The sequence below is a fragment of the Cetorhinus maximus genome, chromosome 2 (assembly GCF_964194155.1).
Source record: "Cetorhinus maximus chromosome 2, sCetMax3.hap1.1, whole genome shotgun sequence".
Classification (NCBI taxonomy): domain Eukaryota; kingdom Metazoa; phylum Chordata; class Chondrichthyes; order Lamniformes; family Cetorhinidae; genus Cetorhinus; species Cetorhinus maximus.
This window is the reverse complement of record NC_135880.1, coordinates 1,423,138-1,450,831: the sequence shown is the minus strand read 5'-3', so window position 1 is coordinate 1,450,831 and position 27,694 is coordinate 1,423,138. Positions and strand designations below refer to the sequence as shown.

Here is a 27,694-nt window from a genome sequence, read left to right as displayed (position 1 = left end):
GGGAGGGAGAGGGGATGGAGGGAGGGAGGGAGAGGGGATGGAGGGAGGGAGGGAGAGGGGATGGATGGAGGGAGGGAGGGAGAGGGGATGGATGGAGGGAGGGAGGGAGAGGGGATGGATGGAGGGAGGAGGGAGGGAGAGGGGATGGATGGAGGGAGGGAGGGAGAGGGGATGGATGGAGGGAGGGAGGGAGAGGGGAGGGAGGGAGAGGGGAGGGAGGGAGAGGGGATGGAGGGAGGGAGAGGGGATGGAGGGAGGGAGGGAGAGGGGATGGAGGGAGGGAGAGGGGATGGAGGGAGGGAGGGAGAGGGGATGGAGGGAGGGAGGGAGAGGGGATGGAGGGAGGGAGGGAGGGAGAGGGGATGGAGGGAGAGGGGATGGATGGATGGAGGGAGGAGGGAGAGGGGATGGATGGAGGGAGAGGGGATGGATGGAGGGAGAGGGGATGGATGGAGGGATGAGGGAGAGGGGATGGATGGAGGGAGGAGGGAGAGGGGATGGAGGGAGAGGGGATGGATGGAGGGAGGGAGAGGGGATGGATGGAGGGAGGGAGGGAGGGAGAAGGGATGGATGGAGGGAGGAGGAGGGAGAAGGGATGGATGGAGGGAGGGAGGAGGGGGGAAGAAGGGGTGGGTGGTCGAGGGGGGCGTGGAGGGGAGGGGTGGGAGAGTGGAAGGGAAGGGCGGTGCAGGGGGGGAAGAGGGACGGGGGGTGTGGAGGTGGAAGGGGAAAGAGAGGGTGGGAGTGGGGGTGGGGAACGGAGAGGGTGGGGGACGGAGAGGGTGTGGGTGGGGGACGGAGAGGGTGGGGGTGGGGGACGGAGAGGGTGGGGGTGGGGTCCGGAGAGTGTTTGGGTGGGGGACGGTGAGGGTGGGAGAGGGTGGGGGTGGAGGGGAAGAGGGAGGGAGGGGAAGAGGGAGGGAGGGTAGACTGGTCAGTGTTCGGGGGGAGTCTGTCTCTGTGGGGCTTCACTGTCTGGCCCCTCAGCAGTGAATTACTTTTATATTGACCACCCCCAGGATTTCTCTCACTCATTTCCCAATCCATGTTTGACATTTGGCCTCTCTTTATTTTCCTTGCAGGATTACTGAGTGATTCCTCTGGGACTGGTGGTCCCTCCCTCCCAGCATCGTGCTGACCATGAGTGGTGTAGCATTGGGCATTGACATTGTCGTGGTTTTCTTCCTGGCACTGCTGGTACTGTATCGATATGCCGACTTCAGGAAGCAGCACAAACTTGTGATCGTGGCCACGGTGTTAGCCTGGTATCTCTGCTTCCTCATCGTCATTATACTGCCGCTGGATGTCACCACGGTAACAGCGTACTGCATCCTCTTTACTCTGCCCCGTTGCTGCTCTTGTTTGTATGTTGGTTATTGTCAATATTGCTATTATGACACTCTTCAAAAACCCTGGTAACTACAGGCAAATTTGTGGTGTAGTCTCTTTTTGAATTGTTATTTAGAGGAGCTATTGGATACACTGCCTGTACTTCAAATTGATAAGGCACCAGGGCCGGATGAGATGCATCCAAGGACACTGAGCGAAGTGTGTATAAATTGCACAGCCATTGGCCATCAGACGCAGGGGCAGAAGTAGGTCATTCGGCCCATCGAGTCTGCTCCGCCATTCAATAAGATCAAGGCCGATCTGATAATCCTCAACTCCACTTTCCTGCCTTTTTCCCGTAAACCTTGATTCCCTTACTGATTAAAAATCTGTCTATCTCAGCCTTGAATATACTTAATGACCCAGCCTCTACAGCCCTCTGCGGTAAAGAATTCCACAGATTAATTACCCTCTGAGAGAAGAAATTCCTCCTCACCTCTGTCTTAAATAGGCGACCCCTTACTCTGAGATTATGCCCTCTGGTCCTCGACTCTCCCACATGGGAAACAACCTCTCAGCATCTACCCTGTCAAGCCCCCTAAGAATCTTATATGTTTCAATAAGGTCGCCTCTCATTCTTCTAAACTCCGGTGAGTACAGGCCCAACCTACTCAACCTCTCCTCAAAAGAAAATCCCTCCATACCCGGGATCAACTTAGTGAACCTTCTCTGGACTGTCTCCAATGCCAGTATATCTTTCCTTAGATAAGGGGACCAAAATTGTTCAATGTTCTAGGTGTGGTCTAACTAGTGCCTTGTATAGTTTTAGCAAGACTTCCCTATTTTTATACTCCCTTTGAAATAAAGGCCAATATTTCATTTGCCTTCCCTATTACCTGTTGAACTTGTATGTTAGCTTTTTGTGATTCATGCACAAGGATCCCCAAATCCCTCTGTGCTGCAGCTTTCTGCAGACTTTCTCCATTTAAATAATATTCAGCTCCTCTATTCTTCCTACCAAAGTGCATAATCTCACAATTTCCCACATTACATTCCATCTGCCACGTTTTTGCCCACTCACATAACGTGTTTATATCCCTCTGTAGACTCCTTGTGTCATCCAGTCATGAATGGTGGTGGACAATTAAACAACTCACTGGAGGAGGAGGCTCCACAAATATCCCTATCCTCAATGATGGAGGAGCCCAGCACAGCAGTGCAAAAGTTAAGGCTGAAGCATTCGCAACAATCTTCAGCCAAAGTGCTGAGTGGATGATCCATCTTGGCCTCCTCTGGAGGTCCCCAGCATCACAGATGCCAGTCTTCAGTCAATTTGATTCACTCCATGTGATATCAAGAAATGGCTGAAGGCACTGGATGCTGCAAAGGCTATGGGCCCTGACAATATTTCGGCAGTAGTACTGAAGACTTGTGCTCCAGAACTTGCCACCTCCCTAGCCAAGTTGTTCCAGTACAGCTACAACACTGGCCTATTAACGCCCCATCAGTCTACTTTAGATCATCAGTAAAGTGATGGAAGGGGTCATCAACAGTGTTATCAAATGGCACTTGCTTAGCAATAACCTGCTCACTGATGCCCAGTTTGGGTTTCGCTAGGGCCACTCAGCTCCTGACCTCATTACAGCCTTGGTTCAAACATGGACAAAAGAGCTGAACTCCCGAGGTGAGCTGAGAGTGACTACCCTTGACATCAAGGCAGCATTTGACCGAGTGGCATCAAGGAGCCCTAGCAAAACGAGTCAATGGGAACCAGGGGGAAAACTCTCCACTGGTTGCAGTCATACCTAGCACAAAGGAAGATGGTTGTGATTGTTGGAGGTCGGTCATCTCAGCTCCAGGACATCACTGCAGGAGTTCCTCAGGGTAGTGTCCTCGGTCCAACCATCTTCAGCTGCTTCATCAATGACCTTCCTTCCATCATAAGGTCAGAAGTGGGGATGTTCGCTGATGATTGCACAATGTTCAGCACCATTCGTGACTCCTCAGATACTGAAGCAGTTCATGTAAAAATGCAGCAAGAGCTGGACAATATCCAGGCTTGGGTTGACAAGTGGCAAGTAACAATCGCGCCACACAAGTGCCAGGCAATGACCATCTCCAACAACAGAGAATCTAACCATCATCCCTTAATGTTCAATGGCATTACCATCACTGAATCCCCCACTATCAACATCCTCGGATTACCATGACCAGAAACTAAACTGGACTAGCCACATAAATACTGTGGCTACAAGAGCAGATCAGAGGCTAGGAATCATGCGACAAGTAACTCACCACCTACAAGGCACAAGTCAGGAGTGTGATGGAATACTCCCCACTTGCCTGGATGAGTGCAGCTACCATAACACTGAAGAAGCTGGACACCATCCAAGACAAAGCAGCCCGCTTGATTGGCACCACATCCACAAACATTCACTCCCTCCACCACCGATGCACAGTAGCACAGTGTGTACCATCTACAAGATGCACTGCAGGAATTCACCAAGGCATCCTAGCACCTTCCAAACCCACGACCGCTACCATCTAGAAGGACAAGGGCAGCAGACAGATGGGAACACCACCACCTGGAAGTTTCCCCTCCAAGTCACTCACCATCCTGACTTGGAAATATATCACCATTCCTTCACTGTCGCTGGGTCAAAATCCTGGAACTCCCTTCCTAACAGCACTGTGGGTATACCTACACCACATGGACAGCAGCGGTTCAAGAAGGCAGCTCACCACCATCTCATGGGCAACTAGGGATGGGCAATAAATGCTGGTCCAGCCAGTGAAGCCCATATCCCGTGAATGAATTTTTAAAAAATCATCACCACTTGCCTTCCAACATAATTTTCCTTAGACTCAGGAGTGGTGCCAGAGCACTGGAGATTAGCAAAAGTTACACCCTTGTCCTAAGAAGGTGTTAAAAATAAGACCAGTAACTGCAGCCTTTTCAGTTTAACTTCAGTGGTGGGGAAACTTGAAACTTAAATGAGCAGTCACTTGGTCAAATGTGGGTTAAGGAAAGTCAGCATTGATTTCATAAATTGTGTTTAACTGACTCAAGTTTTAGATTGTGCTAACAGGGAGGGTTGATGAGGGTAATGTGGTTGATGTAATTTACATGGACTTCCAAAAGGCGTTTGCTCACAAGTCTGTTATGTTGCACTTTATCAAAGTTAGAGCTCATGGATACAAAGTTGGCTGAATGACAGGAAATGCAGAGTTGTAATGAATGGTTGTTTCTCAGACTAGAAGACAGTATATAATAGTTCCCCAGCGGTTGGTACTGCAACCACTGTTCTTCCTGATATATATTAATGACCTAGACTTGGGTGTACGAGGCACAATTTGACAGTTTTCAGATAATAGGAAACTTGGAAGCATTGTGAACTGTGAGGAGGATAGTGTAGAACCTCAAAACGACATGGACAACTTGGTGGCATGGGCGGACAGGTGTTGGATGAAATTTAATCCAGGGAAACTTGAAATGATTCATTTTTTAGGAAGATTGAGATAAGGCAATATAAATTAAAGGGTACAATCCTTAAGGGATTGCAGGAGCAGAGAGACCTGGGTGTATATGTGCAGAAATGACAGGTTAAGAGAGCGGTTAATAAAGCATATAGTATCCCGGGCTTTATTAATAGGGGCATAGAGTACAAGAACAAGGAGGTTTTGACATACGGACGTATGAATTAAAAGCAGGAGTAGGCCTGATTACCTTGAATTTATCTAAGTGCCCTGCCATAATGTCTTTAACAATAGCTTCTAACATTTTCTTTATGACAGATGCTAAGCTAACTGGCGTGCAGTTTCCTGCTTTCTGTCTTCCTCCCTTTTTTAAATAAAGGAATTGCATTTAAGTTTGATACTAACAACTTTCTTTGTTAACCACAGATGGTGGGTCCTGCCCTTGGAATTTTTCTTTCTCGTTGGAATGTATCCTGTGTATTTTGAAATATCCCCATAAATGTCTGCCATTGCACCTCTATTGACCTATCTCTTAATCTAATTTGCCAGTTCACTTTAGCTAGCTCTGCTTTCATGCCCTCATAATTGCCCTTATTTAAGTTTAAAATACCAGCCTTCTCTCCCTCAAACTGCAGGTAAATTTCAATCATATTATGATTGCTGCTACCTAGGGATGCCTTCACTATGAGGTCACAATACCATGTCTAGTGTAACCTGCTCTCTGATTGGCTTCAGAACGTGCTGTTCTAAGAAACTATCCCGAAAACATTCTGAATTCCTCATCTGGGTACTGTTAAGAAATAGAGATAGTTTAAGTTGTATTTGTGGGTGCTAGGAATGAGTTTTAGCTTTAGTGTTTAAGTTTGATTTGTATTTCTGTATCTATGTGTTAAGAAAAGGTCAAATTGAGTTTTAGTTTCACTTTAAAAGGTGCCTGCGTTTCTAATGAGAGTTTTGTGACTGTTGCAGCTAAGTTAAACAAAACTAGAGAAACTGGGCTGTTGCCTAGCAACAGGGTTCCAGAGAGGCTGGCCCTTTCCACAGATACACACACAAGAAACTAGAAACAGCAGTTTAATTTGGAAGCTGTTTGAGTTCAGTTGGTTTTGAAAGTAGTTGCGAGGAGAGACTGGAGCAAAGGGGACAGATAACCAGTCCCAATCTAAAGAAAAGACTCCAAAATCTAGGGGAGTGGAACAGGAGAAAGTCCCAAGCAGACCTTCTAGTCAAAGAAAGAACAGGAACCTGGTAAAAGTCCTATTAAGTGAAGTTAAGAGTGAGGTGCAGAGAGAAAGGCTCCAAGCTTCAGATTTAAAGAACCAAAAGCTGCAGAAAGATTTAAAGCGAGAACAGCTTGCAAGAGGCCAGAAGGTCCAAGAGACAGCTGAAGGTCTGTAACTCTTTGCTGTGGGCATATGAAGCAGTGTTACTTTTGACGGCTGAGTCGGTGAGAGAAAGTGCGAGGAAGACAGCTTGAATGCATGTGGTAACCCAGGTGAGAAGAACAATGGGAGGAGAGTTCAAAACCCTAGAAGGTGAACCCTTGCAAAAGGCACCTGAGAGAAAGCATCGGTTTGGGAGAAGATTCCAAAGCGAGTTTTTGGTGAGTGGAGATTGGAAATACTCGTGTGTAAGACTGAGTTCGGAGAGACCGATTTGACTCTCGGTGTGGCAAGCGTCTGGGGAGGGTTGCGGAGGTGGGGGTGGGGGGTGGGGGGAGTCTCGGTGTGGCAAGCGTCTGGGGAGAGTTGTGGGGGTGGGGGGGAGTTGAGACATCCATAGCGTCTGGTTGATGTGGCATCTGTCACTTGGTTTCAAAGTGTGCTGTGTCTGACCACAGGGTACCTATTGGTTTATGTGGACTGTGTACTTACTGTGGGCATCGGAGTATAAGGTAGATTTTGTAACTTGTCTTATCCTTACAAATCTGTATGTATCTGTAAAGGTATAGTTGTGAGTGAAGGAATATTGTCATACAGCTCATCTTTCCTAGTTAAATAAGTGTTTTATTCTTTTGCTAAAAGTTAATTAGCTGACTCCTGTGACTCTGTTCAGTGGCCACTCTCCACATATCTAAACAAACAAATTAAAAGTTAGGAACTATCAAGCTGGGGTTCACCCCGGGATCAGGCTTGTCCAGGAGTAACCTCTTAACAAAGTGGGGGCTCTTGCGGGATCTGAAACGCAGACAGCGGGTCATTGGATGCGGAATAATTGGTCCAGGATCATCATTATAAATTGGGATTGGAAATCCTTGACATTGGTGGGATCTGTGAATCCTTTAAAACAAATACTTGGAGGTACAAAGGTATTGGGTAAAGGAATTGGAGTTGCTGTGAGGTTTATTATACAGGTTGGAATCCAAAATGGCATTGAAAACTGCTAAGGATTTTTACAGATGGAAAATGTAACTCTGACTGGTTTACAGAAATTAATCAAGAGTAAACTAATGGGATTGGCGGCTAAATTGGAGTTAGAATTACCCGAAGGGGCGAAGAAAGCAGACATAGTTGAGATAATAGCACAGCATTTAAAACTAGAAGGGATATTAGAGAGATCACGTTCTTCATGGGGTGAGTCAATTGAGTTAAGATCCAGTTGCAAATGAAGCAACTTGTATATACAGGAGATAGTGAAGAAAAAGAAAGGGAAAGAGAATTGGCATTGAAAAGGCTGGAGGCAAAGGAAAAAGAAAAGGTAAGAGAAAGAGAATTTAGGAAAATGGAACTGGAATTTCAGGCAAGGGAGAAGGATAAAGAAAGAGTGGCAAGGGAAAGAGAGAAGGAACAAGAAAGGGAACACCAGCTTAAAAGGCTGGAAGTTAAAAAAGAGAATCAGATGCTGAGGAAGGTTCTGATGGTGAAAAAAAACCTTCAACCCAAAACCTAGTGGGGAGATGTTTAAGTTTGTGCAAGCTCTGCCAAAGTTTGAGGAAAGGGATGTAGAGACATTCTTTACTTCATTTGAAAAGGTAGCTAGCCAAATGAAGTGGCCAAAAGAAATCTGGACATTGCTCTTACTGTCTAGGTTGATAGGCAGAACTCATGAGGCTTTTGCTTCACTTTCAGAAGAGGTATCAGATTATGATGTAAAAAAGGTGATTCTGAGTGCATCTGAGGCATACAGGTGGAAATTTTGGAATATAAGGAACCAGCCTGGGCAGACCTATATTGAGTTTGAGAGGGTAAAGCAGAGTAATTTTGACCATTGGATACGAGTATTAAAGGTAGAGATGATGTATGAAGCTCTTAGGGAAATAATTCTCTTGGAAGAATTTAAAGATTTACTTCTTCTTGTAGTTAGAACCATGTTGCAGACCAGAGGTTTGAAAAGGCTAAACAGGCAGTGGAGGTGGCTGACAATTATTAACTAGTCCATAAATCTAAACCCTTTTTCCATTATCCCCATAAACCTGAGAAGGATAGAAGATGTGAGGGTGAAAGGAAGACAAGTAGCCAGAGAGGAGAAGGGACAGTTGGGAATTCTCGGGAAATTTCTCCTCAGACCAGAAAGGAAGGTGGTGACATTCAAAAGCCCAAGTGTTTCCATTCTAACAAGGTGGGCTGTGCTCGGATAGATTGCTGGAGATTAAATGGTGGCCCTATTGCAGTAGTAGGAATGCCAAAGGAATCCTCAGGAAAGGTTACATCAGAAAAGGAAATGGTTGTTAAAACTGTAGCAGTGGTACAGGTGAAACGTGTTCCCTCAGAACACACAGGAAAGGGGCATATGGTTCAGGATGGTCCGGAGAATTCTTCTTTGATTACTGGTGAAGGGAGTCAGGCTAACAGAGGGTCTGAATGTTTTGTGTCAAAGGGAGAAGTGTTCCCTTACTCCTCCAACAAAATAAGTAAACGGATTAAACTTTTGAGAGATACAGGGGCAGGTCAATCATTGGTGGTGGCTGATGACACAATTTGTTTCACGTAGTTTTATGAAAGAGAAAGTATTGATAAGAGGTATCAATGGAATTTATGCTTCTTTGTGTGAAGTTAACTTACAGAGTCACTTTGTGAATGGAATTGTTATGGTGGGAATTATTCCTAAATGACCTGTTGGAAGGGTGGATTTTATTCTGGGTAATGATTTGGCCAGTGGACACAGTCATGTGGCAGTGACTGTATTGCAGCAGGCGGTTAATCATGCTGATCTTAATCAACTTCAGAAAACTCCTGTGGCCAAAATGAAACGCTTATTGCCCATAACAAGAAATTGAGGGAAAACCTAATTAACGTAGAAAATCATTTTTTATGTATAAAAGAGGAGTTTGCTAATGAAAGAAGAGAATTGGTGAGAACAATTGAGAGTCAGTCACAGAAAGTGGAACACTTGACTGAGGGCTTGAAATGTTTAAATGATAAATGTGTAGAAGCAAGTTAACAAAGGCCAAATTTCAGTTAAAACTTGGTGAACTTCAAGCAGCAGTAGTTGCTATGAAAAATCGTGGAAAATGCCTTGATCAGGAAAAGGAATTGTTGGTAAATCAGAACAATTGGTTGAATGCAGAATTAAAAACCAAAACTAACAAGCTGTTAGAACTTTGTTGTGGAAAGAGCAGTGAGATTCTCGAACTTCAATGCAAATTGGAGAAATGGAAGATACGGTGTGTGATATTGGGGGGGGGTCACAGTTCCAAAGTTGTTCCTGTGAATAAAAACTCTTTGCTGAATTGTGGTCCAGTTCAGCAAAGAGCTGATCCAAGTCAAATTACTGATGTGCTAACCTCAGTAATGGACAATGTGAAAACAACTAAAGTGCCTGCAGAATTGGAAATTAAGAATTGCCAACAAAAAGGATTGAAAGTGCAAAATGGCCTGGAAAAATCAATGACCAGAGACTCTGATTTACAAATGCTAACACACAAAATACAGCAGTTGGAATCCAGGCAAATGGACAGATCCAAAACCTGGAAAGGAGTGGAATGATATAGTTGGTGGATTATACAAAAGAATTGAAGGGTTGGAACGAACTATGAAACTTCACAGGGAGAATATAATTAACATTGCTCAAGGAGAAGTGGAAAAGACCTGTTCAGATTGGGAGAAACAACAATATCATAAAAAGTTTAAAGATCAAACCAAGCAGGAATACAAAATGCTTTAGTGTGAACATAAAAAGCATCTGAATAACATCCTGGAAATGGCAAAAAGAGATTTTGACCAGAGAAGAAATGAGATGTTAATGCACAAAATTGCTATTTTGACTTTGTGTTCTTAAATCTTTGTCATTGTACAATATGCTGTGTAGTTATGAAATGGAAAGTTTACTTGTACAGTGTGTAATAAGTTATTGTTAGAAGTTTATGTTAAGTTTGTGAGGCGGGTGCAAGGCATGTTGTGAAGCTTCCTTTCCTGCAAATGGGCAGGTGTTAGGAATAGAGATAGTTTAAGTAAATTATTTGTATTTGTGGGTGTTAGGAATGAGTTTTAGCTTTAATATTTAAATTGGATTTGTATTTCTGTATCTATGTGTTAAGAAAAGGTCAAATTGAGTTTTAGTTTCACTTTAAACGGTGCCTGCATTTCTAATGAAAGTTTTACGACTGTTGCAGCTAAGTTAAACAAACAAGACTAGAGAAACTGGGCTGTTGCCTAGCAACAGGGGTCCAGAGAGGCTGGTCCCTCCCATAGACACACAGAAGGAACTAGAAACAGCAGTTTGAGTTGGAAGCTGTTTGAGTTCAGTTGGCTTTGAAAGTAGCTGCGTGGAGAGACTGGAGCAAGGGGGACAGATAGCCAGTCCCAAGCTAAAGAAAAGACTCCAAAATCTAGGGGAGTGGAACAGGAGAAAGTCCCAAGCAAACCTTCTAGTCAAAGGAAGAACAGGAACCTGGTAAAGATCCTATTAAGTGAAGTTAAGAGTGAGGTGCAGAGAGAAAGGCTCTAAGCTTCAGATTTAAAGAGACAAAAGCTACAGAAAGCAGATTTAAAGCGAGAACAGCTTGCAAGAGGCCTGAAGGTCCAAAGAGACAACTGAAGGTCTGTAACTCTTTGCTGTGGGCGTGTGAAGCAGTGTTACTGTTGACGGCTGAGTCGATGAGAGAGAGTGCGAGGAAGACAGCTTGAATGCATGTGGTAACCCAGGTGAGAGGAACATTGGGAGGAGAGTTCAAAACCCTGGAGGTGAACCCTTACGGAAGGTGCCTGAGAGGCGCCGTCGGTTGGAGAGAAGAGTCCAAAGCGAGTTTTTGGAGAGTGGAGATTGGAAATCCTTGTGTGAACCGGAGTTTGGAGAGACCGATTGGCCCACGGTCTGGCAAGCGTATGGAGGGGTGGGGTGGGCGGGGGGTGGGGATTAGTTGATGAGAGATCCATAGCATCTGGTTGATGTGGCATCTGTCACTTGGTTTCAGAGTGTGGTGTGACTGTACCTATTGGTTTATGTGGACTGTGTACTTACTGTGGACTTTGGAGTATAAGAAAGATTTTGTAACTTGTCTTGTCCTTACAAATTTGTATGTATCTGTAAAGGTATAGTTGTGGGTGAAGGAGTATTGTAATATAGCTCATCTTTTCATGTTAAATAAATGTTTTATTCTTTTGTTAAAAGTTCATTAGCTGACTTCTGTGACACTATTCAGTGGCCACTCTCCACATATCTAAACAAACAAATTAAAAGTTATGATCTATCAAACTGGGTTCCACTCTGGTTTCAGGCTTGACCAGGAGTAACCTCAGCTGGGAACATAACCCTACCTTTGCCCGTCTGATTTTCCCAGTCTAAATGCAGATTAAAATCTACCATGATTATCGCCATACCTTTCTGACAAGTTCCTATAATTCCTCCCTTTATACTTTGTCCTACCGAATGGTTTCTATTTGGGGGCCTCTACACCACTCCTACAAGTAACTGCTTGCTTTTACCATTTCTCATCTCTACCCAAACTGTTTCTGCATCCTGGTTTCCTGAGCTTAGGTCACACCATCCCCAGAACAAGTCTGGTGAATCTTCATGGCACTCCCTCTATGGCAATAATATCCTTCCTAAGGTAAGGGGAGCAAAACCGCATACCATACTCCAGGATTAATTTATAACCTCCTAGTGAAGTCACCCCTAGGTAGCAACGATCATAATATGATTGAATTTTACGTTCATTTTTTGTTTATTCATTCATGGGATGTGGGCTTCGCTGGCTGGGCCAGCATTTATTGCCCATCCCTAGTTGCCCTTGAGAAGGTGATGGTGAGCTGCCTCCTTGAACCGCTGCAGTCCATGTGGTGTAGGTACACCCACAGTGCTGTTAGGGAGGGAATTCCAGAATTTTGATTCTGAGGGAGAGACGAGTGCATCCAAGACAAGTATTTTAAACTTAAATGAGGGCATGAAAGCAGAGCTAGCTAAAGTGAACTGGCAAATGAGGTGAAGGGATATGTCAATAGAAGTTCAGTGGCAAACGTTTAAAGGGATATTTCAGAATACACAGAATAGATACATTCCAATGAGAAAAATGAGGACCCACCATCCGTGGTTAACTCAAAGTTAAAGACAGTATCAACAAGTATCAAGAACAAAGAATGACAAAAAGGTTAATATGGAGGGGAAAATTAGAGTGCAATAGAAAGCTAGCTAGTAACATAAAGATGGATAGTAAGAGTTTCCATAGATATTTAAAAAGAAAAGAGTTAACAAAGAGAGCATTGGTTCTATAGAGAGTGCTTCTGGGGAGTTGCTAATGGAAAGTAGAGAGAAGGCGGATGAATTAAACAGGTATTTTGCTTCAATCCTCACTATTGAGGACATGAGTAACATCCTGGAAATAGCTGTAAATCAGGAAATGGGAGGGAGGGAGGAACTTGGAAATTACAATCACCAGGGAAGTTGTATTGAGCAGATTGTTGGGGCTCTGGGCTGATAAATCCCCAGGTCCAGATGGACTTCACCCCCAGGTCCTGAAAGAACTGGTGAGTGAGATAGTTGATGCACTGGTTTTAATTTTCCAAAATTCCCTAGATTTGGGGAAGGTTCCATTAGATTGGAAAAGAGCAAATATAACTCCCTTAAGGGAGGGAGACAGAAAGCAGGAAACTACAGGCCAGTTAGTCTAACATCTGTCAAAGGGAAAATGTTAGAAGCTGTTATTAAAGACGTTTTGGCAGGGCACTTCAAGGCAATCAGGCAGAATCAATATGGTTTTGAAAAAGGGAAATCATGTTTAACCAATTTATTAGAGTGCTTTGAAGGAGTTACATGTGCTGTGGATAATGGAGAACCAGTGGATGTACTGTACTCAGATTTCCAGAAGGCATTTGATAAAGTGTCACATCAAAGGTTATTGCAGAAAATAAAAACTCATGGTGTAGGGGGTGACATATAGGCATGGATAGAAGATTGGCTAGCTAATAAGAAGCAGAGTTGGCATAAATGGGTCTTTATCTGGTTGGCAGGATGTAACGAGTGGTGTGCCAGAGGGATCAAATAAATGACTTAGATGAAGGGACTGAAGGAATGGTTGCTAAATTTGCTGATGACTCAAAGGTAGGAAAGTAAATTGTGAAGAGGACGTAAGGAGGCTACAAAGTCACACGGATAGGTTAAGTGAGTGGACAAAGATCTGGCAAATGAAGTATAATGTGGGCAAATTTGAAATCATTCATTTTGGCAGGAAGAATAAAAAAGCTTATTACCTAGATTGCAGAGCTCCCGAGATTCAGAGGGATCTGGGTGCATGGTCCTAGTGCATGAATCACAAAAGGTTAGTATGCAGGTACAGCAGGTAATGAGGAAAGCTAATAGAATGTTATCATTTATTATGAGGGGAATTGATTACAAAAGTAGGGAGGTTATGCTTCAGTCATTCTGGGCACTGGTGAGACCACATCTGGAGTATTGTGTATAGCACTGGTCTCCTTATTTAAAGAAAAATGTAAATGTGTTAGAAGTGGTTCAGAGAAGGTTTACCAGACTAATACCAGGAGTGGGCAGGTTGTTTTATGAGGAAAGGTTGGACAGGTTAGGCTTGTATCGCTGGAATTTAGAAGAGTAAGACGCGACTTAATTGAAACCTTTAAGATCCTGAGGGGATGTGGAGAGGATGTTTCCTTTTGTGGGAGAATCCAGAACTAGAGGCCACTGTTTAAAAATAAGGAGTCGCTCATTTAAGACAGATGAGAATTTTTTTCTCTGAGGGTTGAGTGTCTTTGGAACTCTCTTCCTCAAAAGGCAGTGGAAGCAGAGTCTTTGAATATTTTTAAGGCACAGCCAGATAGATTCTTGATTAACAAGGGGGTGAAAGGTTATCGGGGGTAGGCAGGAATGTGGGGTTGAGGTTACATTCAGATCAGCCATGATCTTATTGAACAGCAGAGCAGGCTCGAGGGGCCTGGTGGCCTACTGCTTCTAATTCATATGTTTGTATGAATGTTCACTGCTCCTGTACTCAGATCCTCTTGCGATACAGACTAAAATACTGTGAGCCTTCCTAATTGCTGGCTGCACCTGCATGTTAGCCTTCAGTGACTTATTGATGAGGACACCCAGGTCCCTTTGCACGTCTACACTTTCTTATCCCTCGCCATTTAAGAAATACTCTGCACATCTGTTCCTCCTGCCAAAGTTGCTACGGCCGCAGCTGATGTTATTCGCTGAGCAAGTCAAATCCCAGAGGGAAACTTGTCTTACTGATAACTTTCTTTTTGTATTTTGAAAACAAGGGGAAAACTACTAATCCCAGAAGCATAGAATACCAGTAACACTTTTAGGATTTTAAAATTAAAAGATTTATTGTCAAGAAGAAAAAAACTTTAGAGACACAAGGTTAAAATTACACAGTTGAAACAGACTTACAAAACATTCCCCAGAAAAACCCACTTGGTCAGGACACACAAGTAAACTACATGGCAGAGCTGCCTTAGATTTTTAACTATAAAAACCCAGCGGTATTACCCACGGTAAAACTAATGTCACTTTATTAGACTTCTCACTCCCTTCCACTCTGCTGTGGAACTGAAGGAAGTTCAGAAACAGACCACTTTCTGAAAATAAAGACTTTATTGGCTTGAAACTGGGTGACTGCTTCAAACTCTCAACTTTTCTCAGCACAGATATCCTCGGGATATCTCCCTACAGCCAATACAACTCAACTAAACGTCTTTCCTGAAATATCCTTTCCCCTTTGATCTTAAACCCCATTGTTCTAAGCAGCTCTTTGAGCTCAACTTTGCCAAAATGGAAAAATCTTTCATGTCTTCTACTTTTGGGTAAAATAAAATGTAATAATCTTCCCTTGTTTACCTATGAAATCTTTGTAAGTTGTAAAAGTCTCTTGTCATTTCTAAACTCCCCTTTGAAATTTAACAGCTGAAAAGCCAAGTTCCTACTTACCTTATAATGCAAAACCCAACCTATTTACTCATGCATCCAACTTCACCAAAGCTTCTCATTACAAATTCATGCATCTAGCATCTTTCATCTCTGCTTCCACAGACAAGCTGCCTTTACTAACCTTCTCCCCAGCTTAACTACACACACAAACACAGCCTTCTTTATAGAATACCACCATATTTCCAAAAATATTTAAAAGAAAACCCATCTTCACAAAGTGGATAACCTCACATTTTTCCACATTATATTCCATCTGCCATATTCTTGCCCACTCACAAAGTCAGTCCAAATCCTCTTGTAGCTGCTTTACATCTTCCTCACAACACACATTCCCGCCCAGCTTTGTATCATCCACAAACTTGGAAATAGTACATTTGGTCCCCACATCCAAATCATTGATATATATTGTGAACAGCTGGGGTCCAAGTACTGTGGGTACCCCACTGGTCACAGCCTGGCAACGCGAGAATGACCCGTTTATTCCTACTCTCTGTTTTCTGTTGTTAGCCAATCCTTAATCCATGCCAGTATATTGCCTCCTATCTCGTGTGCTTTTATTTTGCTAACCAACCTCCTGTGGGGGACTTTATCCAGGGGTGTGGTGCCAGATTTTGAGTTGCCTGCGCCCTAAGAAGATACGTTGGCCATATCATTTCTATATCTACTATTATGTTGTTAGTGCCCCACTGTCACCAACCTATTTCTCAGCTCTCCCACCAACAACCTCCCAAATCACTTAGTTGCTACCACCTCCCTCTAGCCTCTCCTCCATTGCAAACCCCTCTCCTCAACAGCCCTCCAACCCCAACCACCCCACCCACCCAAATGGGGCTAAAGAAACCAGATTCAACCAGTTAGCTAATTAACTATTCAGCTCTCTCAGTAGAGTGTGTTTACCCTGCCTAAGACTGGAAAAAAAGAAACTTAGTCTACTTACACAGAATTTTCCAGTTACTGCTAATTACAGATTAGACTAGATTTTCCAAGAGCAAGATAATACTTTAAACTCCACCACTCACCAAACTCCCAGGTAGGCACTCAGTTCCAAAGCTGCACTTGTTTGCCAAATGTTTACACAGCACTGCTTCAGCTGGAGTATTGTGTCCACTTCTGGGCACCACACTTTAGGAAGGATGTGAAGGCATTGGCATTGGAGAGAGTGTGGAAAAGGTTCACGAGAATGGTTCCAGGGATGAGGAACTTCAGTAAATTGGGACTGTTTTCCTTGGAGAAGAGAAGGTTGAGAGGAGATTTGATTGAGGTATTGAGTCTGGACAGAGTAAATGGGGAGAAACTGTTCCCATTGGTGGAAGGATTGAGAACGAGAGGGCACAGATTTAAAGTAATTTGCAAAACAACCAAAAGCAGTTTGTGAAAAAAACATTTTTAGATCCTGTGAGAGATCCTTGACAGGGTGGATGTAGAGAGGATGTTTCCTCTTGTGGGAGACTACAACTAGGGTCAAAAGCGAAATACTGTGGATGCTGGAAACCTGAAACAAAAATAGAAAAAGCTGGAAAATCTCAGCAGGTCTGACAGCATCTGTGGAGAGAGAAACAAAGTTAACTTTTCGAGTCCGTATGACCCTTCTTCAGAGGGTCTTATTGTTGCCTTAACAAGTGTAACAGGGAGTCAGTTTAAGTAGGAGATTTAGAAGTTATCATAGTAGTAATTTTTCGATCTATGTATGTGTTTAAAATCATTTCTCTTATTAATAAATGTTTAATATAGTTTTGTAAAAACCTATAAGACTTGGCCTTATTACGATTGAATTCAGGGCAGGCATCTCGAAATTTATACAAATTGCAAAACAAGTTGTGGCAGTTGTTTCAAATTTCCCTTTGGGATTTGAACAACTCAGCATTTACCATCGGCTGTGCCATAACATAGTTGGGGTCTCTTTGCGGGATAGATTTGAAATTCCTTGATTGGTTTGGAGTTGATGAATCTTAAGGTTACAAGTATGAGAAGCAGTTTGAATTCAGGAGTTGGGGTGAGGTGTTTTTGAAGGGGTGAGATTGCAATGTGACTTTGCCAGTTGCTCAGACTTGTCTGGGAGTTGAAGTTATAACTTTGGCAGGTTTACAAAAGGTAACTAAAGTTACTGGAATTGGTGGATAAATTATAATTGGAGTCATCTGTAGGGGCTAAGAAAGCAGATATAATTGAAGGTACAGCACAGTATTTAAAGTTGGATGTGATACCTGACACTAGTGAGTCACAGCTGGAGGAAGTGAGACTTCAGTTCGAAATGAAGAGGCTTGAATTTGAACAAGCAAAGAAACTGAGAAAACTTGAATTGGAGGCAAAGGAAAAAGAATTGGAAATGAAAAAGAAATTGGAACTAGAGGCAGCAGAAAAAGAAAGATCATTTCAAAAAGAAATAGAAATGTGAAAACTTGATCTCCAGAGGGAAATGTTAGCAATGGAAGAGAGAATTAAGGAGAGAGACAGAGAATATCGGCTTAAAAAGCTGGATTTTAAAAAGGAGACATCAGATTCTGAGGAAAGTTCTGATGATGAAAAAACTTTTAACTTAAAACCCAGTGGGGAGATGTTTAAATTTGTACAAGCTCTTCCAAAGTTTGAGGAAAGAGATGTTGAAGCATTCTTTATTTCATTTGAGAAGATAGCTAAACAAATGAAATGGCCACAGGAAAACTGGACATTGTTGTTACAATCCAGGTTGGTGGATAGAGCGCATGAGTTTTATGCTTCACTGTCAGAAGAAATGTCGGTGAATTATGATGTGGTTTAAAAAAAAAGGCTATTTTGAGTGCATATGAGTTGGTTCCTGAAGCATCCAGGCAGAAATTTAGGAATATGAGAAAACAGCCTGGGCAAACTTATATTGAGTTTTAAAGAGTACAAAGTAATTTTCACCAGTGGATATGGGCATTAAAGATAGAGACAACATATGCAACCCTTAGAGAAGTAATTCTTTTGGAAGAATTTAAAATCAGGAGGTGAGCGAGAGAAAGGAACTTGGTGAAATTGAAATCACTAGGGAAACGGTACTGAGCAAATTGATGGAGCTGCGGGCTGGCAAGTCTCTGGGTCCCGATGGACTACACCCTAGGGTCTTAAAAGGGGTGGCAAATGAAGTAGTCGATGCATTGGTGTTAATTTTCCAAAATTCTCTAGATTCTGGAAAGGTTCCATCAGATTGGAAAGTAGTAAATGTAACCCCTCTATTCAAGAAGGGAGGGAGGCAGAAAACAGAAAACTTTTGGCTAGTTAGCTTGACGTCTGTCATGGGGAAGCTATTAGGACCGATCATTAAGGAGGTTATAACTGGACACTTAGAAGAGCTCAAGGCAATAGGGAAGAGTCAGCATGGTTTTGTGAAAGGGAAATCATGTTTAACCAATTTATTGGAGTTTTTTGAAGGAGTAACATGTGCAGTGAATAAAGAGGAGCCTGTAGATGTGCTGTACTTGGATTTCCAGAAGGCATTTGATAAGGTGCCACATCAAAGATTATTATGGAAAATAAAAACGTTTGGTGTAGGGGGTAACATATTAGAATAGATAGAAGATTGGCTGGCTGGCAGAAAGCAGAGAGTATGCATAAATAGGTCTTTTTCTGATTGGCAGTGTGACGAGTGGAGTCCCACAGGGGTCTGTACTAGGGCCTCAACCTTTTACGATTTACATCAATGACTTAGATGAAGGAAGTGAAGACATGGTTGCTAAATTTACAGATGATACAAAGATAGGTAGGAAAGTATGTTGTGAAGAGGACACGAGGAGGTTGCAGATACAAATAGGTTGAGTGAGTGGGCAAAGATCTGGCAAATGGAGTTTAATGTGGGAAAATGTGAAGTTGTTCACTTTGGCAGGAAGAACAAAAAATCAGAGTATTACTTAAATGGAGAACGGCTGCATAATTCCGAGGTGCAGAGGGATCTAGGTGTTCTAGTACATGAGTCACAAAATACTAGTATGCAGGTTTCAGGAAGTAATTAAGAAGGCTAATGGAATGCTATTCTTTATTACGAGTGGGATCAAACATAAAAGTAAGGATAAAAGCAAAATACTGTGGATGTTGGAAATCTGAAACAAAAACAGAAAATGCTGGAAAAACCCAGTAGGTCTGACAGCCTCAGTGGAGAGAGAAACAAAGTTAACGTTTCGAGTCCGTACGACCCTTTTAGTGCTAAAAGTAAGGATGTTATACTTCAGTTATACAGGGCATTGGTGAGACCGCACCTCGAATACTGTGTGCAGTTTTGGTCTCGTTATTTAAGGAAGATGTAAATGCATTGGAGGTGGTTCAGAGGTTGTTTACTAGATTGATACCTGGAATGAGTGGGTTGTCTTATGAGGATAGGTTAGACAGACTGGGTTTGTTTCCACTGGAGTTTAGAAGAGTGAGGGGTGATTTGATTGAAGTATACAAGATCCTGAACGGCCTTGACAAGGTGGAAGTGGAGAGGATGTTTCCTCTTGTGGGTGAGTCCAGAACCAGGGGGCACTGTTTTAAAATTAGGGGTCTCCCCTTTAGGACAGAGATGAGGGGAAATTTTTTCAGAGGGTTGTGCGACTTTGGAACTCTCTGCCACAGAAGGTGGTGAAGGTGGGGTTATTAAATATTTTTAAGGCAGAGGTAGATAGATTCTTGTTAGGCAGGGGTTCAAAGGTTATCGGTTTTTGATGGGAATGTGGAAATCGAAACACAAACAGGTCAGCCATGATCTTATTGAATGGTGGAGCAGGCTCGAGAGGCCAAATGGCCTACTCCTGTTCCTATTTCTTACGTTCTTATTCAATTCCTTTGGTAGTGAGAACTCAAGTGGTGGAACGGAGGATTCAAGCGGTGAGACAAGCAGCAGAGATAGCTGATGATTGAGTTAGTTCATAGAACCAAACCTTTTTTCCGTCACCCTTTCAAATCAGAAAAGGATAGAAAGTGGGAAAGTGAAAAGACGGTGGGTAGTCAGGGAAGAGGAGTAGGTGGAAATTTGCAGAAAGTCTTTTCCCAGAATAAAAAGGAAGGTGCTGAGGGTAGAAGTGATATTCGAAAATTGAGGTGTTTTCATTGTAATAAATTGGGGCACACGAGGTCAGGGAGCTGGAAATTGCAGGGGAAATCTGTTGGAAGTATAGGGGTGCTAAAAAGTTCTGGAAGTAAAAGAACTGTGGGTTCTGAGGTTCAGGCACAGGGAAAACCAGTGGTTTGTGTACAGGTGAAACAGGGAGAATTGGTGATAGGTGAAGAAGTGGGAATGTGTTCACAGTTTACCCAGGAGAATTCTGAGGAGCAGGCTGCAGAAATGTTTAAAGATGTTATATGCGAAGGGAAAGTCTTTCCATGTGTACAGGGTGGAGCAGGTAAAGATATTAAAATTTTAAGAGACACAGGGGCTAGTCAATGCTTAATGTTGTGGGATAGTGATATTTGTTGCTCAGAGGGAGTATTGCAGGAGCAAGTGATAATAAGTGGGGTTCATGGAGATGCTAAATCTATTCCACTGTGGAAGGTAAATTTAAAAAGCAAGTGGAAAACAGGCAAAATGACTGTTGGAGCGGTGGAAAATTGTCCATTGCAGGGGCTCAGTTTATTTTGGGTAATGATATAGCTGCATCCCAAATGTGGACGATGCCTATGGTAGTTGAGCAGCCTGTAGAGGTGTCTTCAACAGAAGTGTTGCAGAGAGAGCATCTGGATTGTTTCCAGATTGTGAGATAACAAGATCACAGGCTCACAGGTTGAAACAAGAAGAACAGGAAGTTCAAAGGTAGGGAGAAGGTGTGGAATTTCAAGCCACTCACCATCCTGACTTGGAAATATATTGCCGTTCCTTCACTGTCACTGGGTCAAAATCCTGGAACTCCCTCCCGAACAGCACTGTGAGTGTACCTACACCACATGGACTAAAGCGGTTCAAGAAGGCAGCTCACCACCATCTTCTCAAGGGCAACTAGGGATGGGCAATAAATGCTGGCCCAACCAGTGAAGCCCACAATCCGTGAATGAATAAAAAAACACTGGCAGATCTTCAGGATAAGGGGCCGATCATTTGGGAGTGAGATGAAGAGAAATTTCTTCACTCGAAGAGTTGTGAATCTTTGGAATTCTCTACCCCAGAGGGTTGTGGATGCTCCATTGTTGAATATGTCTGAGGCTGGGATAGACAGGTTTTTGGTGCCTCAGGGAATTGAGGGATACGGGGAACAGGCAGAAAAGGAGTTGAAAAGCAGAGCAGCTTTGAGGGGCTGTATGGCTCCTGTTTGTGTTTGGTGTTATTCTCCTGATTACGTTGTGAGGTCCATGTGATTTATGATGCTTCCTGTTTCAGACTATTTACAGACAGTGTAAGGTCGACAACTCTAAGATATCACCCACTGCTACCCCCAACTCCAGCAAAGCATTCATTGCCAACAAGAGTAACACCACCCACAGGTAAGATACTCCAGCCAGTCCCCTCACATCCCTGTCTCTTTGTGCCTTACTCTCTCACAGCTCCCAGGATCACGCTGACCTGTCCAACACCTCCACCACTGCTGATCCCACTGGCTTCCCCGTCACACTGTCCTCCCCCACAACACTGACCGCACCCCACACCCCCACACCGACCTCCGCCCACACTGACCTCCCCCCCCGCAACACTGACCGCACCCCACACCCCCACACCGACCTCCGCCCACACTGACCTCCCCCCCGCAACACTGACCGCACCCCACACCCCCACACCAACCTCCGCCCACACTGACCTCCCCCCCGCAACACTGACCACACCTCACACCCCCACACTGACCTCCCCACCCCCCCCACACTGACCTCCCCCACCCCCTCACACTGACCTCCCCCCACACCCCCACACCGACCTCCCCCCACACTGACCTCCCCCCCGCAACACTGACCACACCTCACACCCCCACACTGACCTCCCCCCACCCCCCCACACTGACCTCCCCCAACACCGACTTCCCCCCACACTGACCTCCCCCCGCAACACTGACCACACCCCACACCCCCACACCGACCTCCCCCCACACTGACCTCCCCCCGCAACACTGACCGCACCCCACACCCCCACACCAACCTCCGCCCACACTGACCTCCCCCCCGCAACACTGACCACACCTCACACCCCCACACTGACCTCCCCACCCTCCCCACACTGACCTCCCCCACCCCCTCACACTGACCTCCCCCCACACCCCCACACCGACCTCCCCCCACACTGACCTCCCCCCACCCCCCCACACTGACCTCCCCCAACACCGACTTCCCCCCACACTGACCTCCCCCCCGCAACACTGACCACACCCCCACACCGACCTCCCCCCACACTGACCTCCCCCCGCAACACTGACCACACCCCACACCCCCACACCGACCTCCCCCCCCACAATGACCTCCACCCCCCCCACCCCCACACTGACCTCCCCCCCACCCCCACACTGCACACTGACCTCCCCCCCCACACTGACCTCCCCCCCCCACACCGACCTCCCCCCACACCGACCTCCCCCCACACCGACCTCCCCCCACACCGACCTCCCCCCCCACACTGATCTCCCCCCCACCCCCCCCACGCTGACCTCCCCCCCCACACTGACCTCCCCCCCCCACCCACACCGACCTCTCCCCGACCCACACCGACCTCCCCCCACACCGACCTCCCCCCGACCCACACCGACCTCCCCCCACACTGACCTCCCCCCCACCCACACCGACCTCCCCCCACACTGATCTCCCCCTGACCCACACCGACCTCCCCCCACACTGACCTCCCCCTGACCCACACCGACCTCCCCCCGACCCACACCGACCTCCCCCCACACCGACCTCCCCCCGACCCACACCGACCTCCCCCCACACTGACCTCCCCCCCACCCACATCGACCTCCCCCCACACTGACCTCCCCCTGACCCACACCGACCTCCCCCCCACACTGACCCCCCATCCCACCCCCACACTGACCCCCCCCCCACCCCCACACTGAGCCCCCCCCCACACTGACCTCCACCTCGCCTACACTGACCTCCCCTCCCCCCACACTGACCACCCCCCCACACTGACCTCCCCCCCACCACACTGACTTCCCCCCACACACTGACCTCCACCTCCCCCCCACCCACACCGACCTCCCCCCCCACACTGACCCCCCCCCACACTGACATCCCCCCCCACACTGACCTTCCCCCCCACACTGACCTTCCCCCCCCACACTGACCTCCCCCCCCACACTGACCTCCCCCCCCAACCCCCACACTGACCCCGCCCACCCCCACACTGACCCCGCCCACCCCCACACTGATCCCGCCCACACTGACCCCCCCCACACTGAACTCCCCCCCCCACCCCCACACTGACCACCCCCACACTGACCCCCCCACCCCCACACTGACCCCCCCCACCCCCACACTGACCCCCCCACCCCCACACTGACCCCCCCACCCCCACACTGACCCCCCCCACCCCCACACTGACCCCCCCCACCCCCACACTGACCCCCCCCACCCCCACACTGACCCCCCCCACCCCCACACTGACCCCCCCACCCCCACACTGACCCCCCCCACCCCCACACTGACCTCCCCCCACACTGACCTCCCCCCCCACCCCCACACTGACCCCCCCCACACTGACCCCCCCCCACCCCCACACTGACCCCCCCCCACACTGACCTCCCCCCCCACCCCCACACTGACCCCCCCCCACCCCCACACTGACCCCCCCCCACACTGACCTCCCCCCCACCCCCACACTGACCTCCCCCCCCACACTGACCTCCCCCCCCACCCCCACACTGACCCCCCCCCCACACTGACCCCCACCCCCACATTGACCCCCACCCCCACATTGACCCCCACCCCCACATTGACCCCCACCCCACATTGACCCCCACCCCCACACTGACCTCCCCCCCCCACACTGACCTCCCCCCCCCACACTGACCTCCCCCCCCACACTGACCTCCCCCCCCCACACTTACCCCCACCCCCACATTGACCCCCACCCCCACACTGACCTCCCCCCCCCACACTTACCCCCACCCCCACACTGACCCCCACCCCCACACTGACCTCCCCCCCCACCCCCACACTGACCCCCACCCCCACACTGACCTCCCCCCCCACCCCCACACTGACCTCCCCCCCCCACACTGACCTCCCCCCCCACCCCCACACTGACCCCCCCCACCCCCACACTGACCTCCCCCCACCACTGACCCCCCCCACACTGACCTCCCCCCCACCCCCACACTCACCTCCCCCCCACCCCCACACTGACCTCCCCCCCACCCCCACACTGACCTCCCCCCACCACTGACCCGCCCCCCAACACTGACCCCCCCCACACTGACCCCCCCCACACTGACCCTGCCCACACTGACCCCCCCCCACCCACACACTGACCCGCCCCACACTGATCTCCCCCCCCCACCCCCACACTGACCCCCCCCCCCACACTGACCTCCCCCCCCACACTGACCCCCCCCCCCACACTGACCTCCCCCCCCACACTGACCTCCCCCCCCACACTGACCTCCCCCCCCACACTGACCTCCCCCCCCCACCCCCACACTGACCCTGCCCACACTGACCCCCCCCACCCCCACACTGACCCCCCCCACACTGATCTCCCCCCCACCCCCACATTGACCCCCCCCACCCCCACATTGACCCCCCCCACCCCCACACTGACCCCCCCCACCCCCACACTGACCCCCCCACCCCCACACTGACCCCCCCCCACCCCCACACTGACCCCCCCCACCCCCACACTGACCCCCCCCACCCCCACACTGACCCCCCCCACCCCCACACTGACCCCCCCCACCCCCACACTGACCCCCCCCACCCCCACACTGACCCCCCCCACCCCCACACTGACCCCCCCCCACCCCCACACTGACCCCCCCCCCACCCCCACACTGACCCCCCCCACCCCCACACTGACCCCCCCCACCCCCACACTGACCCCCCCCACACTGACCCCCCCCCACCCCCACACTGACCCCCCCCACCCCCACACTGACCCCCCCCACACTGACCCACCCCCACCACTGACCCCCCCCACACTCACCTCCCCCCCACCCCCACACTGACCCCCCCCACCCCCACACTGACCCCCCCCACCCCCACACTGACCCCCCCCACCCCCACGCTGACCCCCCCACCCCCACACTGACCCCCCCCCCCACACTGACCCCCCCCCACCCCCACCACTGACCCCCCCCACACTCACCTCCCCCCCACCCCCACACTGACCCCCCCCACACTGACCCCCCCCCACACTGACCCCCCCCACACTGACCCCCCCCCACACTGACCCCCCCCCACACTGACCCCCCCCCACACTGACCCCCCCCCACACTAACCCCCCCACCACTGACCCCCCCACACTGACCCCCCCCACACTGACCCCCCCCACACTGACCCCCCGCACGCTGAATCCCCCCCCCCACGCTGAATCCCCCCCCCCACGCTGAATCCCCCCCCCACGCTGAATCCCCCCCCCCACGCTGAATCCCCCCCCCCACGCTGAATCCCCCCCCCCACGCTGAATCCCCCCCCCCCCCACGGTGAATCCCCCCCCCCACGGTGAATCCCCCCCCCCATGGTGAATCCCCCCCCCCACGGTGAATCCCCCCCCCACGCTGAATCCCCCCCCCCACGCTGAATCCCCCCCCCCACGCTGAATCCCCCCCCCCCACGCTGAATCCCCCCCCCCCCACGCTGAATCCCCCCCCCCCACGCTGAATCCCCCCCCCCACGCTGAATCCCCCCCCCCACGCTGAATCCGCCCCCCCCACGCTGAATCCCCTCCCCCCACGCTAACCCCCTTTACCTCAGTGAGCCCCTCCCCTCCCCTCCCCACCCCGCTGACTACCCGGTCACCCTTTCTCACCACTGATCCCCTAGTCTCTGGGATTATGACCATCGGCTCCTGGTGATTTTTGACCTATTCTGATTTATGTTCTCTATTAATGAGTTTCATGTCGTGTTCCCTCTCTCTCTCTCCCCTAGTGTGCCAGATTCCCAAGTGCTGCAGGAATGCTTCAAGCCCTGGAGTTATATCCCAGACGGAATCTTGCCTGTTTTCTGGCGCGTGGTGTACTGGACCTCTCAGTTTCTGACCTGGTAAATCATTCCCAAGCTCATCCTGCCTCACTGCACCAACACACCTTACAGGACTGGGGCCTTGTTCACTGAGCATCAACTAGCTTAACCACCAGCCCCTCCCCCAGCCACCCCTCTCACCCACACCGCCCCAAACTGGGAACTATCCCAGCGCACCCCCAACCTCCCCATTCTCCACCCCATCACAGTGACCATCCTTCTGGTGGTGGACAATTAAACAACTCACTGGAGGAGGAGGCTCCACAAATATCCCCATCCTCAATGATGGAGGAGCCCAGCACATCAGTGCAAAAGATAAGGCTGAAGCATTTGCTACTATCTTCAGCCAGAAGTGCCGAGTGGATGATCCATCTCGGCCTCCTCCGGAGGTCCCCAGCATCACAGATGCCAGTCTTCAGCCAATTCAATTCACTCCACATGATATCAAGAAATGGCTGAAGGCACTGGATACTGCAGAGGCTATGGGCTCTGGCAATATTCCGGCAATAGTACTGAAGATTTGTGCTCCAGAACTTGCCGCGCCCTTAGCCAAGCTGTTCCAGTACAGCTACAACACTGGCATCTACCCGGCTATGTGGAAAATTGCCCAGGTTTGTCCTATCTACAAAAAGCAGGACAAATCCAACCCGGCCAATTATCGCCACATCAGTCTACTCTCGATCATCAGTAAAGTAATGGAAGGGGTCATCAACAGTGCTATCAATAACCTGCTCACTGATGCCCAGTTTGGGTTCCGCCAGGGCCACTCAGCTCCTGACCTCATTACAGCCTTGGCTCAAACATGGACAAAAGAGCTGAACTCCCGAGGTGAGGTGAGAGTGACTGGGCTTTTCTCTTCCCCGCCACCCTGCTTCCAAAATGATGGTGTGTACCATCTACAAGATGCACTGCAGGAACTCACCAAGGCTCCTTCGACAACACCTTCCAAACCCACGACCACTACCATCTAGGAGGAAAGGGCAGCAGATAGATGGGAACATCACCATCTGGAAGTTCCCCTCCAAGTCACTCACCATCCTGACCTGGAAAATATATCGCCGTTCCTTCACTGTCACTGGGTCAAAATCCTGGAACTCCCTCCCTAACAGCGCCGTGGGTGTACCTACACCACATGGACTGCAGCGGTTCAAGAAGGCAGCTCATCACCGCCTTCTCAAGGGCAACTAGGGATGGACAATAAATGCTGGCCCAGCCAGTGAAGCCCACATCCCGGGAATAAATGATATAAGTCCATCGAGCTAACATGGTGTCCATGAGCTGAATCAGCCTGTGTGTGGCTGGGCCCCTGTTTGACCCTTTTCCCATTTCTCTGTTGCAGGATCTTGCTGCCTTTCATGCAGTCATATGCCCGCTCAGGTGCCTTCTCCATCACTGGGAAGGTTCAGACTGCACTGATTGAGAATGCTGCCTATTACGGGACCTACCTGCTGATCTTCGGAGCTCTCCTCATCTACGTGGCTCTCCATCC

At 48.3% G+C, this 27,694-nt stretch overlaps 1 protein-coding gene across 1 annotated transcript in view; it reads left to right on the top strand.

Annotated features, from left to right (window-relative positions):
* Window positions 1–1,064: 1,064 nt before the first annotated feature.
* The window catches only part of lmbrd2b (LMBR1 domain containing 2b), a 69,051-nt gene continuing 42,421 nt past the window's right edge, over window positions 1,065–27,694 (top strand). The window contains exons 1-4 of the mRNA XM_078560015.1: window positions 1,065–1,314; window positions 21,428–21,531; window positions 26,113–26,226; window positions 27,545–27,694. The exon at window positions 27,545–27,694 is cut by the window's right edge and continues 16 nt beyond it. Coding sequence (XP_078416141.1) covers window positions 1,141–1,314; window positions 21,428–21,531; window positions 26,113–26,226; window positions 27,545–27,694 — 542 coding nt within the window. The 5' untranslated portion in view covers window positions 1,065–1,140. The remainder of the gene's footprint in view (window positions 1,315–21,427; window positions 21,532–26,112; window positions 26,227–27,544) is intronic.